The 14,988-nt window shown below is 33.8% G+C and overlaps 1 protein-coding gene across 6 annotated transcripts in view; it reads left to right on the top strand.

The window, feature by feature from the left end:
• Positions 1-14,988, top strand: part of LOC129746565 (transcription factor collier) — a 141,759-nt gene that overhangs the window by 35,115 nt on the left and 91,656 nt on the right. For all 6 annotated transcript variants that reach the window (XM_055740266.1, XM_055740264.1, XM_055740263.1 and 3 more), the window contains exon 4: positions 529-584. In XM_055740266.1, coding sequence (XP_055596241.1) covers positions 529-584 — 56 coding nt within the window. The remainder of the gene's footprint in view (positions 1-528; positions 585-14,988) is intronic.

Below are 14,988 nucleotides of genomic sequence, written 5' to 3'. Positions count from 1 at the left end.
ATCGGTCCTTTACAGCCACAAAGTCCCACAGGGGTTCCACTGAGACCGGACTTTAACTTTTGTCCCGATACAAGAGGCCACTTTCGGGGGGGAAACGCACTTTGTTATTGTTGTCGTCGTCGTTTGAAACTTCGCCCGGAAGAAGGCAAAGTTTTTTATCTTCTTAATTTATCCAATTAAAATTAAGTGTCCGGAGATTGTTGTACCTTTTTCAGCTTGTTAGTCAGTTGGTCCTTGGTCAGTCTTAGGAAGTCCGGCCATGGCTGGAACCACTTTTCAATTATTTATCATAAGTGTTAAATCTTTTTCGGAGTGTGTCGGTTCGCATACAAAAACTGGTCGTCCGGAGTGTACGGATCCGGTTCGGTCTTTTGAAGGAAAGTATATGTACGCTCCGACGCCATTTGTTTGTGCTTTATTGAATTTTAAACCACTCGCCTAAACGATTCGTACCGTCTCATGGATGGGAGAAGATGAAGAAACAAAAAAGGTCTAACTCTTTTCTCAATTTTTCTTGTATCATTGCAGGTGCCCGCCAAGAGCAGGATATCTTTGTGCGGCTCATCGACTCCGTTACGAAACAGGTATGTTTAAGTTTTTCTCCTTTCCCATTTTAGATATTATTCTGGTTCAAAAACTGGAAATTTTAACATAAGTAACTTTCGAACAGAATGTATAACTTAATTTAAAAAAAAACCTTCCTAACCTAAAAAATTCGAGCTAAGAACTTGTATTGTTTTGTAAATCATCATTAAAAAAACAGATTCACCGAGTGCGAGTTCATCAAATTCACGGAAAAATTTCGCCACTTGTCGCGTCATAAATTGTGAATAATGAACTCCAACCCGAAACTGCAACTCGACTCAATCAAAACATTCATTGTGCCATTGTGCCAGGGCTACACTCCCATCGTATTTCCAGGACCAGAACTCGAATGCCCTTTTTTCCGTTGTCCCGTAACACGCGGAACAAGAGAGAAAAATCCACAAACATTGCCAAACCCCGAAAGTCTCTCTAACGAATTGTATCAAATGAGGCGTTAATTTTTGATTTGATTCACTTGTTTTTCGGGTAACATACCCGCTTGGCAACCATCAATGAGCCAACTGTCAAACAACTGCCGCCATATGGTTTGTTTTTGTTTGGCTGCAGCACTTCCTCGCATTTGGTTACCCAGGGTTGCCAACCTCGGTACATGTTCCTCGTAGTCATGACTCGAAGTGAAATGTCAAATTTAAAATAGGGTGTAGCGAATGAATTATGATGCGTGCTTCACTAACGAACCTCTCCATTCTCTTTCGCTCTCTCTCGGATTCGGCCGATCGAGAACATAAACACGAATTCAGTCGAGGGGTGCCTCGAAATGTCAAACCGGCGAATGCTTAATTGATTACCGAAGGGGCCCGATACCTTACCTTCAAAGCTGCCACATTTCGGCAAATAGTTGGTACCCACCTAGCCGAAGAAAAGAGTAAAGTTGTTAGCTTTTATGATCACATTGTCCGAATCCAATCGAATCACGGATTTATTACTGCTGCTGTTGGCCAAAACCGATATCGGAACAACTGGATGGCTGTCGACCTGAACCTAAACAGTAGGTTTAGTGATCCGATTGCTCTATTCTTCGGGGTTTTTTCCCCGAATCAAACACAACAGCATGGGGAAGTCATAACAAGACATCTCTCCTAGTTGTTAGGATGCAGTTTTCCTCTGTAGGAAGAGGGTGGAAGTGGCACCAAATTGCTTACCGAGAAGAGGAAAGTGTAAATAATTTACCCGATCGGAAATGTTTATGGACATGAAGCTCGAAGGAGTTCATTAAATATTGAAGCGGTTCTGAGCATTTGTTGGTGTAGTGCAGGAATTGCACTTTTCCAGTTGCAGACATCTGTTGTGTTTCGGTACTGCTTCTAGTCAATGCAATCGAGTCAATGCAATCGAGAAAAATGGGATGAGGATTCGAGATACAACCCTTTTAACTTTTGGCGTTTAAGATGGAATTGTCAGCAAATTACTTTGGAAGGTTTGATGCTTACCTTAAAGTTGAGTGTAATTTTACCGAACAAATATTACACGTGCATTCAAATCTTATTGATGTTAAATTCAAAAGTCATAGTCAAAGAAGACCCAAAATTATTCAATTTGTTGCTACCTTACTGCTAGCAAGTTAGGAGGATTTAACGACCGGGGATCTTCGTTGGAACTCTCATGGTATAAGTCAACCTGCTTCAATTTTGAAGTGGAAGTGGCCTTCATCTTTTCTCACAATAAAAAATCCTGGAAAGATTATTTAAGAGAATAAGCTGATGATAGAGAACAACAATGAATAACTTGAGAAAACAAGACGATCGTTTGTCACAGTGTACTGCGGCATAAAATATAAGAGTGAACTGGGGAAAGAAAAATAAATAAATTAAAGTAAATTTGTTTACGTGTCGCGCCTGGATACCAATGTGCCTGATTTTTCAGAATTTGCTTGATTTTTCGGGGCACAGCCTGACAACCTGAAAACTATTGAATTTCCCTGATTTTAGAAAATATGCCTGATTTTGCCTGATTGTTGCGAATGTGATGAAAAATGGGTAGTAAGGAACTGGGTAAGGTACCATTGTTGAAGTGAAAATGTGGAGCGACGATCAAAAAAAGGTCATAACTTTGAGCGAAATTTCTATTATTTTGGCGTAGCCTGATTTTTATTTCGCCAGTACCTGATTTTTGAAAAAAAAAAGTTGTTGGCAACACTGTGTCATCGTCATTGTCGTCAATCGTCTTATTTACATGCCGAAGGAGTCTTGAGGGAAATGTTGTACGATGAAGACATGCATAAGAGCAAGTCCAATGGTGTTGGGAAAAAGTGGTAGGAATTTTGACAGCTGTAGCACAGATGGGAATTTTTCTATCGTGAAATATAGACCAAAAATGTTGGCCGTCCACCGGTGTGATAGAATACGAAGGTATAAAATCGAAAGCAACCAGCGATGCCAAGTGAATTGACTGACTTTTTTTATTTTGAATTCACCGTTTAAAAATTGAAATCAAATTCATTTTACTTGATCAATAACTTGAAATAGTACCTAGTGCCAATATGAAAATTTTATTATTTATATGTATGAATAAGTATTGTTTAAGTTATAATGCATTCCAATATTAAACTGTATTCTGCAGAATTAGGAGTTTTGTATTGGAGTGCATTTGATTACACGAGTTGATAAAATTTTTGAACTCTTCCTAAATCATTTTCAAAGTGATAATTAAGCAAGTGGCGTATAAAAAGTATAGGTAATTCAGACACAAGCTGAATTTTACTCCCGATTCGACGCCTATGTTTGATCTGATTGACACTTGTCGAATTAACAGCGAGGGTTCCGTTCTCTAAAGATGATGGACCATTAAAGGCGGCGTTCCGAACTTGTTATCGGACATTCCGACGGAATATCTTTTTCAAATAAAAAGAACGAAACAATTTCCTACTCCCGAAAACCGCTCAAACAAAACAAATAAACAGAATTTATTTATTCACCCAGCTATCTGGCATCTCTACGCCTCAAAAAGTATTCGATTGGCAAGGGCATGAAAAAATTTGGCTGTAAGTTTGAAAGAGTTTATTAACTTCATTGCAATTCGTATCAATTTAAGTGATAAAAGATTTAAAAAAAAAGAAAATATCACTTAATGTTTAAATCCTGAAATTGCTCAATTTTCCTTTATTTTCCCCTCAACTGAGGTTTTGAGCATAAGTTAGATGGCAGCACCGAAGCGTTTCATGCACGAATACTGTATTGCAACGCCGACTCTATCACTCGGTTCGGTGTTGCAAAACATCGTGTTTTTCTATCACCCTCCGCCAAAAAGTGTTATACGATACAAATTTTGCAGCGCGAAACTGTTCGAATATTAGATTTTCCCAACACCGGTGGACGGCAAATGTGTTGTGATGTGATGTAAACCTTCGAAATTTCCAACTCCATCTCAACCAGTGAACTTGCTCTAAGTGTTACGTTGACTGAAAGTTAATTGGAGTGAACGCAGAATGATGCTCTGGACAATGACGCTACCGAATATTTGCAAGTTATCGAAGCATTTCATTAAGCAGTGTGCTCTGCAGTGCAGGGAATAGTGCAGTGTGCTCTAATAGTCCTTCGAGAGAGACTGCCATCAGCTCTGAGAGGCAGGGTTGCCAACATTTTCTTTCCAAAATTCAGGGATCTTGAAAATAAAAACAGGGAAAATCAGGCTAACATAAATGATCGAGCTGAGTGCCTCTTTTGGTCAATTTTTACAAACAAGCAACCAAACATGAACTTTTTCCTCTAAAAACAGGAAAAATTGAGGGTTTTTTTCTTCGAATTTTAAGTGTTTCTATAGGAAAAAGCGCATTATTGATTGCTAGTTTGCAGAAAATCTATTCAAAACTAATGTTTAATTTATACATCAATGGAAAGCCAATAGCTTGACCAACAAAATCAACTCAAGAAATTATACGAACTCGTCCGAACTCTTAAGGTCATAACTTACTGAAATAAGGCATTATTTTGGATATTTTGCAGTATATCTCCTTTCTTAGTTGAAATATGTATTTGAAATGTTCTACAAAATTGTGTGTTTTAACAATTTGAACAACTTTCTCAAATATATCAAGTTTGTAAATCGTAAATTATAAAAGATATTAAATAAAAACTCAAAATTACTTGTTAAAATTCTCGTTATTTTTTAAATGCTCGTAACTTTTATGATTTTCATGCGATCTTTATTTTGTCTTCAACAAAGTTGCTTAAAATAATAAGATCTACAACTTTTGTGAAGACATCAAGTCTCAAAAATTATTATTTCAAGAAATTTTTTTTTATCTCCCTTCCAGGTGGAAAATCACTTTTTTCTTTCAAGAATTTGATAGATCATCAAAAAATATAAAAATGTTGCGAAGACATCAAATGTCTATCGTTTACCGTTTGTCCGCAAATACTTTTGATCGCTTATTAGGTGCATTTACCCCTGTGTGCGATGTAACGTTTCAATGCGGCAGATTTCAAAAGTTTTCGTTGCAAAAGATACGCAAGAACAGTTTTATAAACTTGAAACAAAAATTCCAATTTCTATTTAAAAAAAATGTGAACGAATGTTTGCATACGACAATCATATTTCCTTCTAGTCATTTATTTTGATAAAAAGTACATCTGCCGAAGTTTTTACTTTGAAACAGAAATCAAACATTCAGTCCGTTTCAATACTTCTCGCGTGAGCTTACATACGCCGAATGAAACATCTTAGGAATTCACAGAAAACTGCCGCAAAAGTTATCAAAACAACTCAAAAATTTGTATTTCCCATACAGAATATGTTGTCCAAACTACCAATATTCTAAATGGAAAAAGATTGCGGCTAGTTTAGGCCTGTTTTGTATTATTTTTTTTTTGTAATAAAACTGATTGTTAACATTTTGTTTCATACGACGTGATGAAAGCTCAAGCGAGACTAATTATTTTCATCATTATGAAATTGACGGATTATTGGACGAAAACATGATATGTTTTTCCGTAAAACGTCCAGCTTTTTACAAGTAGTTTTGCATTATCTTAGATCAATGTAGTTTTAATGAATTTTCATTAACTGTTACATTTAAAGCCACATATCTATTTTAGAAATGTCAAATTGACTCAGATAAAGGTGCGATAACATAACTTAAATAAATTCAAACTTTTCCGAGGTGTCAAAAATTTGAAAAAGGTTTTGACAATTTTTGAGGTGCGATCCAAATATGCAATAATGTTTTTTTTTTCTATCAACTCTGGTTTTCGAAACTTTTGAAAGTAGGTAGAAAATTTCTCAAATAAAAATTTGTTCACTTTTTCGTTAAAATTGTAGAATAAAACATGATTTTAAAAATTGAAGTTTTTACGTAATAATCAACTTTCCCGAAGCCATGAGTAATTTTGACTTTTAAATTATAGAAATTTTATTCCTGTTTTTTTTATGTTTCCTGAATGCGATACACAAAATCTGACAAATAATCGAGTTCAGGACACCAAAATCTTCTTAAACCAGTTTCAAAACATTGATAGAACAATTTAATCCAACAGAGATTGAAGTTATTGAGTTAAGGTTGGAGTGAGAACGACCAAGCACTGAATTTCTATTGAATTTTGGATCTGAACAAAGTTTTGCGTACTTTAAAAACCAAAAAATCAGGCAAAATCAGGTTTATTTCCAAAAATCAGGGAACTAACGAGGCTTATGAGCTTATCAGGCAGGACCTTCAAAAATCAGGCAAATCCTTAAAAATCAGGCATATTGGCATCTCTGCTGAGAGACTGGTAAAAACTTGGTCCTCCAAGAGGAACAATTCCAAGCTCAGAGAGGCTGGAAACATTTGGATCTTCCGAGAGGGACAATTTTCAGCTTCGGTGGCTACGAAAATAAACCGATTCCCCTAAAGAGACTACAGCTTTAAGAAGTTGATAGAAACTTAGACCTCCGAGAGAGGCGATTCCAAGCTCCGAGAGGCTGGAAACATTTGGGTCCTTTGAGAGGGACAACTTTCAATTTTGAGAGGCTGATACTGAGACCTTAATCCTTCGAGGGAACAACAGCTTTGCTTGGCTGTGAAAAAAACATGATGAAACTGAAACTATTTACTCAATGTACGATCTTTAAAAAAACCTTAAAATAATACAAAATGTATAATATTTAACAATTTTTGGGTTGAATTTATCCCAAGAGTAGAGAAGAAAGTTAATTGGAAAAATCGCAGGAAGATGCTGCCGAACATGATAGTAATTTCCTGTCTTCTATTTCGCAAGTGTATTTGATATCCTATCAACTCGCTTGAAATTGTTATTCATACACTTAGGCTGTCCTCTCGACTCACCTGTCAATTTCTGCTGGCCTCTCAACTCGCTTAAAATTTCTATGGATACGTTCAAGCTGTCCTTTCAATTCGCCTTCCGATTTAAAAATGTCCTCTTAACTCGCCTGTTTATTTCAAGCTGTCCTCTCGACTCGCTCAAAATTTTTTTTGATACTTTCTGGCTGTCCTCTCAACTCGCCTTTCAATGTCAAGCTGTTCTCTCAACTAACTTGAAATTTCTATTGATGCTTTTAAATAAGCTGTCCCTTCGACAAAATTTCTATCGATAAGCTTAGGCTGTCCTCTCAACTCGCCTGTTAATTTCAAACTATCCTCTTGAATCGCTTGCTTGAAATTTCTATCGATACATTCAGGCTGTCCTCTTAACTCGTTTTTCAATGTCAAGCTGTTCTCTCAACTAACTTGAAACTCCTATTAATGCTTTTAGACTGTCCTCTCGACTCGCTCAAAATTTCTATCGATAAGTTTAGGCTGTCCTCTCAATTCGCCTGTCAATTTCAAGCAGTCCTCTCAACTCGCTTGAAATTTTAATCGATACTTTCTGGCTGTCCTCTCGACTCGCCTTTCAATGTCAAGCTGCTCTCTCAACTTGCTTGAAATTTATATCGTTAGACTTAGGCTGCCCTATCAACTCGTCTGTCGATTTCAAGCTGTCCTCTCAACTCGTTTGAAATTTCTCTTGATAACTACAGGCTGTTCTCTCAATTCGCCTTTCAATGTCAAGCTGTTCTCTCAACTCGCTTGGAATTTCTATCGATAGGATTAGGCTGTCCTCTCAATTTGACTTGAAATTTCTATCGATAGTTTCAAGCTGTCTTCTCAACTCGCCTTTCAATGTCAAGCTGTTCTCTCAACTAACTTGAAATTTCTATTGAAGCTTTCAGGTTGTCCTCTAAACTTTCTCTAAATTTCAATATGTCCTCTCAAATCGCTTAAAATTTCTACCGATAAACTTAGGCTGTCCTCTCAATTTGCCCTGAAATTTCTATCGATACTTTCAGGCTATCCTCTCACTTGCCTTTCAATGTCAAGCTGTTTTCTCAACTCACTTGGAATTTCTGTTGATAGACGTAGGCTGTCCTCTCAATTTGCCTTGAAATTTCTATCGATACTTTCAAACTGTCCTCTCAACTCGCCTCTCAATATCAAGCTGTTCTCTCAACTAGCTTGAAATTTCTATTGATGCTTTTAGGCTGTCCTCTCAATTCGCCCAAAACTTCTATCGATACGCTAAGGCTGTCCTCTCAACTAGTCTGTCAATTTCAAGCTGTCCTCCCAACTCGCCTTTCAATTTCAAACTGTCCTCTCAACTCGCCTAAAATGCCTATCGATACTTTCAGGCTGTCCTCTCAACTTGCCTTTCAATTCCAAGCTGTTCTCTCAACCCGCTTGAAATTGTGAACATGATCAAGCTGTCCTCACGACACGCTTGAAATTTCATTTTTATTTCATGTTCCATTTCATTCATTTTTGCGTCTTAAATTTTTTTTATTCCCTTAGGCCTTTTCTTTAACTCTGACCGCCGCCTGTGGCCAAGAGGATAAAGTTTAAGGCTTCTAAGCCAAAGGTCATAAGATCGAGTCTCGGTCACGGCACACATAGTAATATTTCTATGAGCTGGTGAAGTTAGCATCAGTAAGATGCTAGCTATTAAATCCTTGAAAGATGTACGCTTTAGTCTTAAGAAGAATTTAGATCCTTTCCAAGAAACATGAAGTTCCACTGAGATCTTATATGTTTATGTTAGTACAAAAAAAATTGTCAAATTACTGTGTTCAACGGGATAAAGGAAATAACTACATTGATTGGATTAAAAAAGTAGTTTGAAGTGCCCTAAATTTAGCACTGTCGTATACGACTCGCCCTCATTTTAGGCTTGAAATTTAGGGGGAAAAAATGATGCTATATCATAATTTTTTTTGTCTTACTAAGGCTATTTTTATCAAATGATATAATCACTGTCATTTTTTAAAGCAGTTAATAAAATATTTCAAGAGTTTCAAATCCAAATTTTTTTAAGTTCTATAGGTGCTCTGAACTAATCAAATGAGTGAAAGTTTTAAAGTTTAGCTTGATGGAATGCTGAAACGTTTTAAAAATTGAGTTAAAATTTAAAACAAAAACCTTTTATCGATTCTTCGCCCAATTAAATTAAGCTTACTGAATCCAAACGAATTCCTTCAACGACACACTGTGCACCACCAGAGTGACTGCAACGTATCGAATAACCTATCAAAATGCAGTAAATGTATTCGAACGCCTTTTTGTAATAACTTACTTCCCGCTGTTTCACAGTTTAGCCTCCCGAAACCGGTTCCATTCAGCAAAAAGGTAACTGCAATGATAATTCTTCCATTCCATAGTGAGGAAATTGTTCAATCGAAAGGGTGCAAAATACATAGGCATAGGAAATTCGATTCAAGAGAGAGAGAGGGTAATTTATAATAACACATGTAGACTTACAAAGCTGTTATTGCTTACTTCGAAATGGTAAGAATATCGCAGCTTCTGTCAAATTAGACAATTATTGGTGGGACAGTTGTTGGATCTAAAGGGGTTTTGGTACAACTTGCTCCGGATCATTTATTCCAATTATTTCTAATCGAATTGCATTCAATTTGTCCGGTTGGGTTAACTGTTTAACGTTCACCGGAGCCCCTTTTGCGATTTCCGAATGCTTGGAACTTGGGGTTAAAATTGCTAATTTATGCTGGCGGTGTGACACCTCTATGAATGCTGTCAAAAAGGCTGTAACGGCGGGTTACATGATTTATGGGCTTCAATATTTTCTGAGGTCGGTTTTCAATTTGCTCTCAAACTTTCAACGAGACGTCAGCTTTAACTTTGTCAGACTGTCATCCAACCTACTGTTCTGTGAAAAGAAGCAAAAAAATAGACGCCATCAAGGTTGAATCTAAAATCCACCAACTGCTATCATTTTTGCCCAGTTATTGCACCTTTATGTTCCATTTTTATCCCATTCATGGGCCAGACTAGAGGGGCAACATGACATAAAAACCAGAAAAAAATCCACCACCACCGCCGCTCGAAAGCATCTTCTTGCCTGGTGTTCACTTGGACAATATGAGGAATAGAAGATTAGATCCCAATTTATTATCCCTCTCTTTTCGACTCAACGCTCAAGCACCGGACCAGTGCTTGTCTCCTGCAACCCCTGCCGACAAATGCCGGGAACATCCTAAAATCCGAGCAATAGATAAACGTAGGCAAGAGCTATAGGGAGAGTTGAGCAGTAGCTACAAGGGATCAGCACTACAAATACGGACAGGACACACATTTTTAAGTCCAATGTTATCCGGACGGATTTGTGCCTAGGATCAACGCGGCTTCTGGTTCCGGGTTAATAGATTTGCTGGGATAGGTTAGGAGTGGTACCATCGAGAGAGGACATAAAGTTTAGGGTCCCCCGGTTTACCGCAGGAAATACTGGCCGTCTAGAAGAAATTATGCGGTGTAAAAATGAAGGTTGCGGTCGAGGATAATGATGTATGTGTTTTCCATAAGCCGGGCGTTATTAGAATTTAATTGGTTTACAGATGTTTGGATTTGGGATCGAAAGCACGAAAAACATTCGGTAATCCGATGTTTAGCAAACAGAGTCGATCGCAAATGGTAAACAGTTAGCGTTTGACTTATTCCAGGTTTCACAAAAATTAAATCATCTTCGATCATGGAAAATAAAAAATGGGGCGACACTTGGACGGCTGGGAGCCGTCTCACCTAGCGCTTCAATCGAGCGAACGGTTTGGTTGTCAGACGTCTCGGCAAACGGAATGGCCATCAGATATCTTGCATCCACAAAGGGTTAAATCTCATCTTCATCACGTGAGACTTTGACTATTTTTCGTTAACTATTCAACAAGTTTTGATGCCTGAGAACCCCATCTACTTACCTTACTCATTGATCAAAATGCGTGCGAGACGTGCGAGATCTAATGAAACCATGGCCCAGTATCTGTCACCAACAGTTTTTGGTAAATATTCAGATGACTTAGACGGCTGGAAGCCGTCTTGCCTACCGTTCAAATCAAGCGGTACCCGAGACGGTCTCCAGCCGTCTCGCGTCCCTTAAGAGTTAATTTTCATCATCATTACGGGTAAATATGGCCCAACAGAAATTTTTGTGAATTTTTCACAAATCCTGGACGACTTAGAGCTGTCTCGCGTACCATTTTGACCTAACTACACGTGAGACGGCTGTTAAGCGTCTCGCATTCTCAGAGAGTTTAAACTCGATTTAAGGCACTTAAAAGTGGATTTAAGCCTTTCTTACAGTTTTTGAATGAAAAAAGAATACATATGTAGTGTAAAAAATCAAAACAAAAATGACAAAAATAACAAAAATGACAAAAATGATAAAAATGACAAAAATGACAAAAATGACAAAAATGACAAAAATGACAAAAATGACAAAAATGACAAAAAAGACAAAAATGACCAAAATGACAAAAATGACAAAAATGACAAAAATGACAAAAATGACAAAAATGACAAAAATGACAAAAATGACAAAAATGACAAAAATGACAAAAATGACAAAAATGACAAAAATGACAAAAATGACAAAAATGACAAAAATGACAAAAATGACAAAAATGACAAAAATGACAAAAATGACAAAAATGACAAAAATGACAAAAATGACAAAAATGAAAAAAATGACAAAAATGACAAAAATGACAAAAATGACAAAAATGACAAAAATGACAAAAATGACAAAAATGACAAAAATGACAAAAATGACAAAAATGACAAAAATGACAAAGATGACAAAAATGACAAAAATGAAAAAAATGACCAAAATGACAAAAATGACAAAAATGACAAAAATGACAAAAATGACAAAAATGACAAAAATGACAAAAATGACAAAAATGACAAAAATGACAAAAATGACAAAAATGACAAAAATGACAAAAATGACAAAAATGACAAAAATGACAAAAATGACAAAAATGACAAAAATGACAAAAATGACAAAAATGACAAAAATGACAAAAATGACAAAAATGACAAAAATGACAAAAATGACAAAAATGACAAAAATGACAAAAATGACAAAAATGACAAAAATGACAAAAATGACAAAAATGACAAAAATGACAAAAATGACAAAAATGACAAAAATGACAAAAATGACAAAAATGACAAAAATGACAAAAATGACAAAAATGACAAAAATGACAAAAATGACAAAAATGACAAAAATGACAAAAATGACAAAAATGACAAAAATGACAAAAATGACAAAAATGACAAAAATGACAAAAATGACAAAAATGACAAAAATGACAAAAATGACAAAAATGACAAAAATGACAAAAATGACAAAAATGACAAAAATGACAAAAATGACAAAAATGACAAAAATGACAAAAATGACAAAAATGACAAAAATGACAAAAATGACAAAAATGACAAAAATGACAAAAATGACAAAAATGACAAAAATGACAAAAATGACAAAAATGACAAAAATGACAAAAATGACAAAAATGACAAAAATGACAAAAATGACAAAAATGACAAAAATGACAAAAATGACAAAAATGACAAAAATGACAAAAATGACAAAAATGACAAAAATGACAAAAATGACAAAAATGACAAAAATGACAAAAATGACAAAAATGACAAAAATGACAAAAATAACAAAAATGACAAAAATGACAAAAATGACAAAAATGACAAAAATGACAAAAATGACAAAAATGACAAAAATGACAAAAATGACAAAAATGACAAAAATGACAAAAATGACAAAAATGACAAAAATGACAAAAATGACAAAAATGACAAAAATGACAAAAATGACAAAAATGACACAAATGACAAAAATTACAAAAATTACAAAAATTACAAAAATGACAAAAATGACAAAAATGACAAAAATGACAAAAATGACAAAAATGACAAAAATGACAAAAATGACAAAAATGACAAAAATGACAAAAATGACAAAAATGACAAAAATGACAAAAATGACAAAAATGACAAAAATGACAAAAATGACAATAATGACAAAAATGACAAAAATGCCAAAAATGACAAAAATGGCAAAAATGACAAAAATGACGAAAATGACGAAAATGACAAAAATGACAAAAATGACAAAATTGACAAAAATGACAAAAATGACAAAAATGACAAAAATGACAAAAATGACAAAAATGACAAAAATGACAAAAATGACAAAAATGACAAAAATGACAAAAATGACGAAAATGACGAAAATGACAAAAATGACAAAAATGACAAAAATGACAAAAATGACAAAAACAACAAACATGACAAAAATGACAAAAATGACCAAAATGACAAAAATGACCAAAATGACAAAAATGGAAGAATGATAAAAATGACAAAAATGATAAAAATGACAAAAATGACAAAAATGACAAAAATGACAAAAATGGCAAAAATGACAAAAATGACAAAAATGACAAAAATGACAAAAATGACAAAAATTACAAAAATGGTTAAAATGACAAAAATGCCAAAAATGACAAAAATGGCAAAAATGACAAAAATGACGAAAATGACGAAAATGACAAAAATGACAAAATTGACAAAAATGACAAAAATGACAAAAATGACAAAAATGACAAAAATGACAAAAATGACAAAAATGACAAAAATGACAAAAATGACGAAAATGACGAAAATGACAAAAATGACAAAAATGACAAAAATGACAAAAATGACAAAAATGACAAAAACAACAAACATGACAAAAATGACAAAAATGACAAAAATGACAAAAATGACCAAAATGACAAAAATGGAAGAATGATAAAAATGACAAAAATGATAAAAATGACAAAAATGACAAAAATGACAAAAATGGCAAAAATGACAAAAATGACAAAAATGACAAAAATGACAAAAATGACATAAATGACAAAAATGACAAAAATGACAAAAATGACAAAAATGACAAAAATGACAAAAATGACAAAAATGACAAAAATGACAAAAATTACAAAAATGGTTAAAATGACAAAAATTACAAAAATGACAAAAATAACAAAAATGACAAAAATAACAAAAACGACAAAAATGACAAAAATGACAAAAATGACAAAAATGACCAAAATGACAAAAATGACAAAAGTGACAAAAATGACAAAAATGACAAAAATGTCAAAAATGTCAAAAATGTCAAAAATGACAAAAATAACAAAAATGACAAAAATGACAAAAATGACAAAAATGACAAAAATGACAAAAATGACAAAAATGACAAAAATGACAAAAATGACAAAAATGACAAAACTGACAAAAATGACAAAAGTGACAATAATGACAAAAGTGACAAAAATGACAAAAATGACAAAAATGACAAAAATGACCAAAATGACAAAAATGACAAAAATGACATAAATGACAAAAATGACAAAAATGACAAAAATGACAAAAAATACAAAAATAACAAAAATGACAAAAATGACAAAAATGACAAAAATAACAAAAAGGACAAAAATGACAAAAATGACAAAAATTACAAAAATGACAAAAATGACAAAAATGACAAAAATGACAAAAATGACAAAAATGACAAAAATGACAAAAATGACAAAAATTACAAAAATGACATAAATGACAAAAATGACAAAAAATGACAAAAAATGACAAAAAATGACAAAAAATGACAAAAATTACAAAAATTACAAAAATTACAAAAATGACAAAAATGACAAAAATGACAAAAATGACAAAAATGACAAAAATGACAAAAATGACAAAAATGACAAAAATGACAAAAATGACAAAAATGACAAAAATGACAAAAATGACAAAAATGACAAAAATGACAAAAATGACAAAAATGACAAAAATGACAAAAATGACAAAAATGACAAAAATGACAAAAATGACAAAAATGACAAAAATGACAAAAATGACAAAAATGACAAAAATGACAAAAATGACAAAAATGACAAAAATGACAAAAATGACAAAAATGACAAAAATGACAAAAATGACAAAAATGACAAAAATGACAAAAATGACAAAAATGACAAAAATGACAAAAATGACAAAAATGACAAAAATGACAAAAATGACAAAAAGACAAAAATGACAAAAATGACAAAAATGAC

Source organism: Uranotaenia lowii, chromosome 2, assembly GCF_029784155.1.
Source record: "Uranotaenia lowii strain MFRU-FL chromosome 2, ASM2978415v1, whole genome shotgun sequence".
NCBI classification, from domain to species: Eukaryota; Metazoa; Arthropoda; class Insecta; order Diptera; family Culicidae; genus Uranotaenia; species Uranotaenia lowii.
The sequence above is the reverse complement of the archived record's forward strand: the minus strand, read 5'-3'. Positions and strand labels throughout refer to the sequence as shown.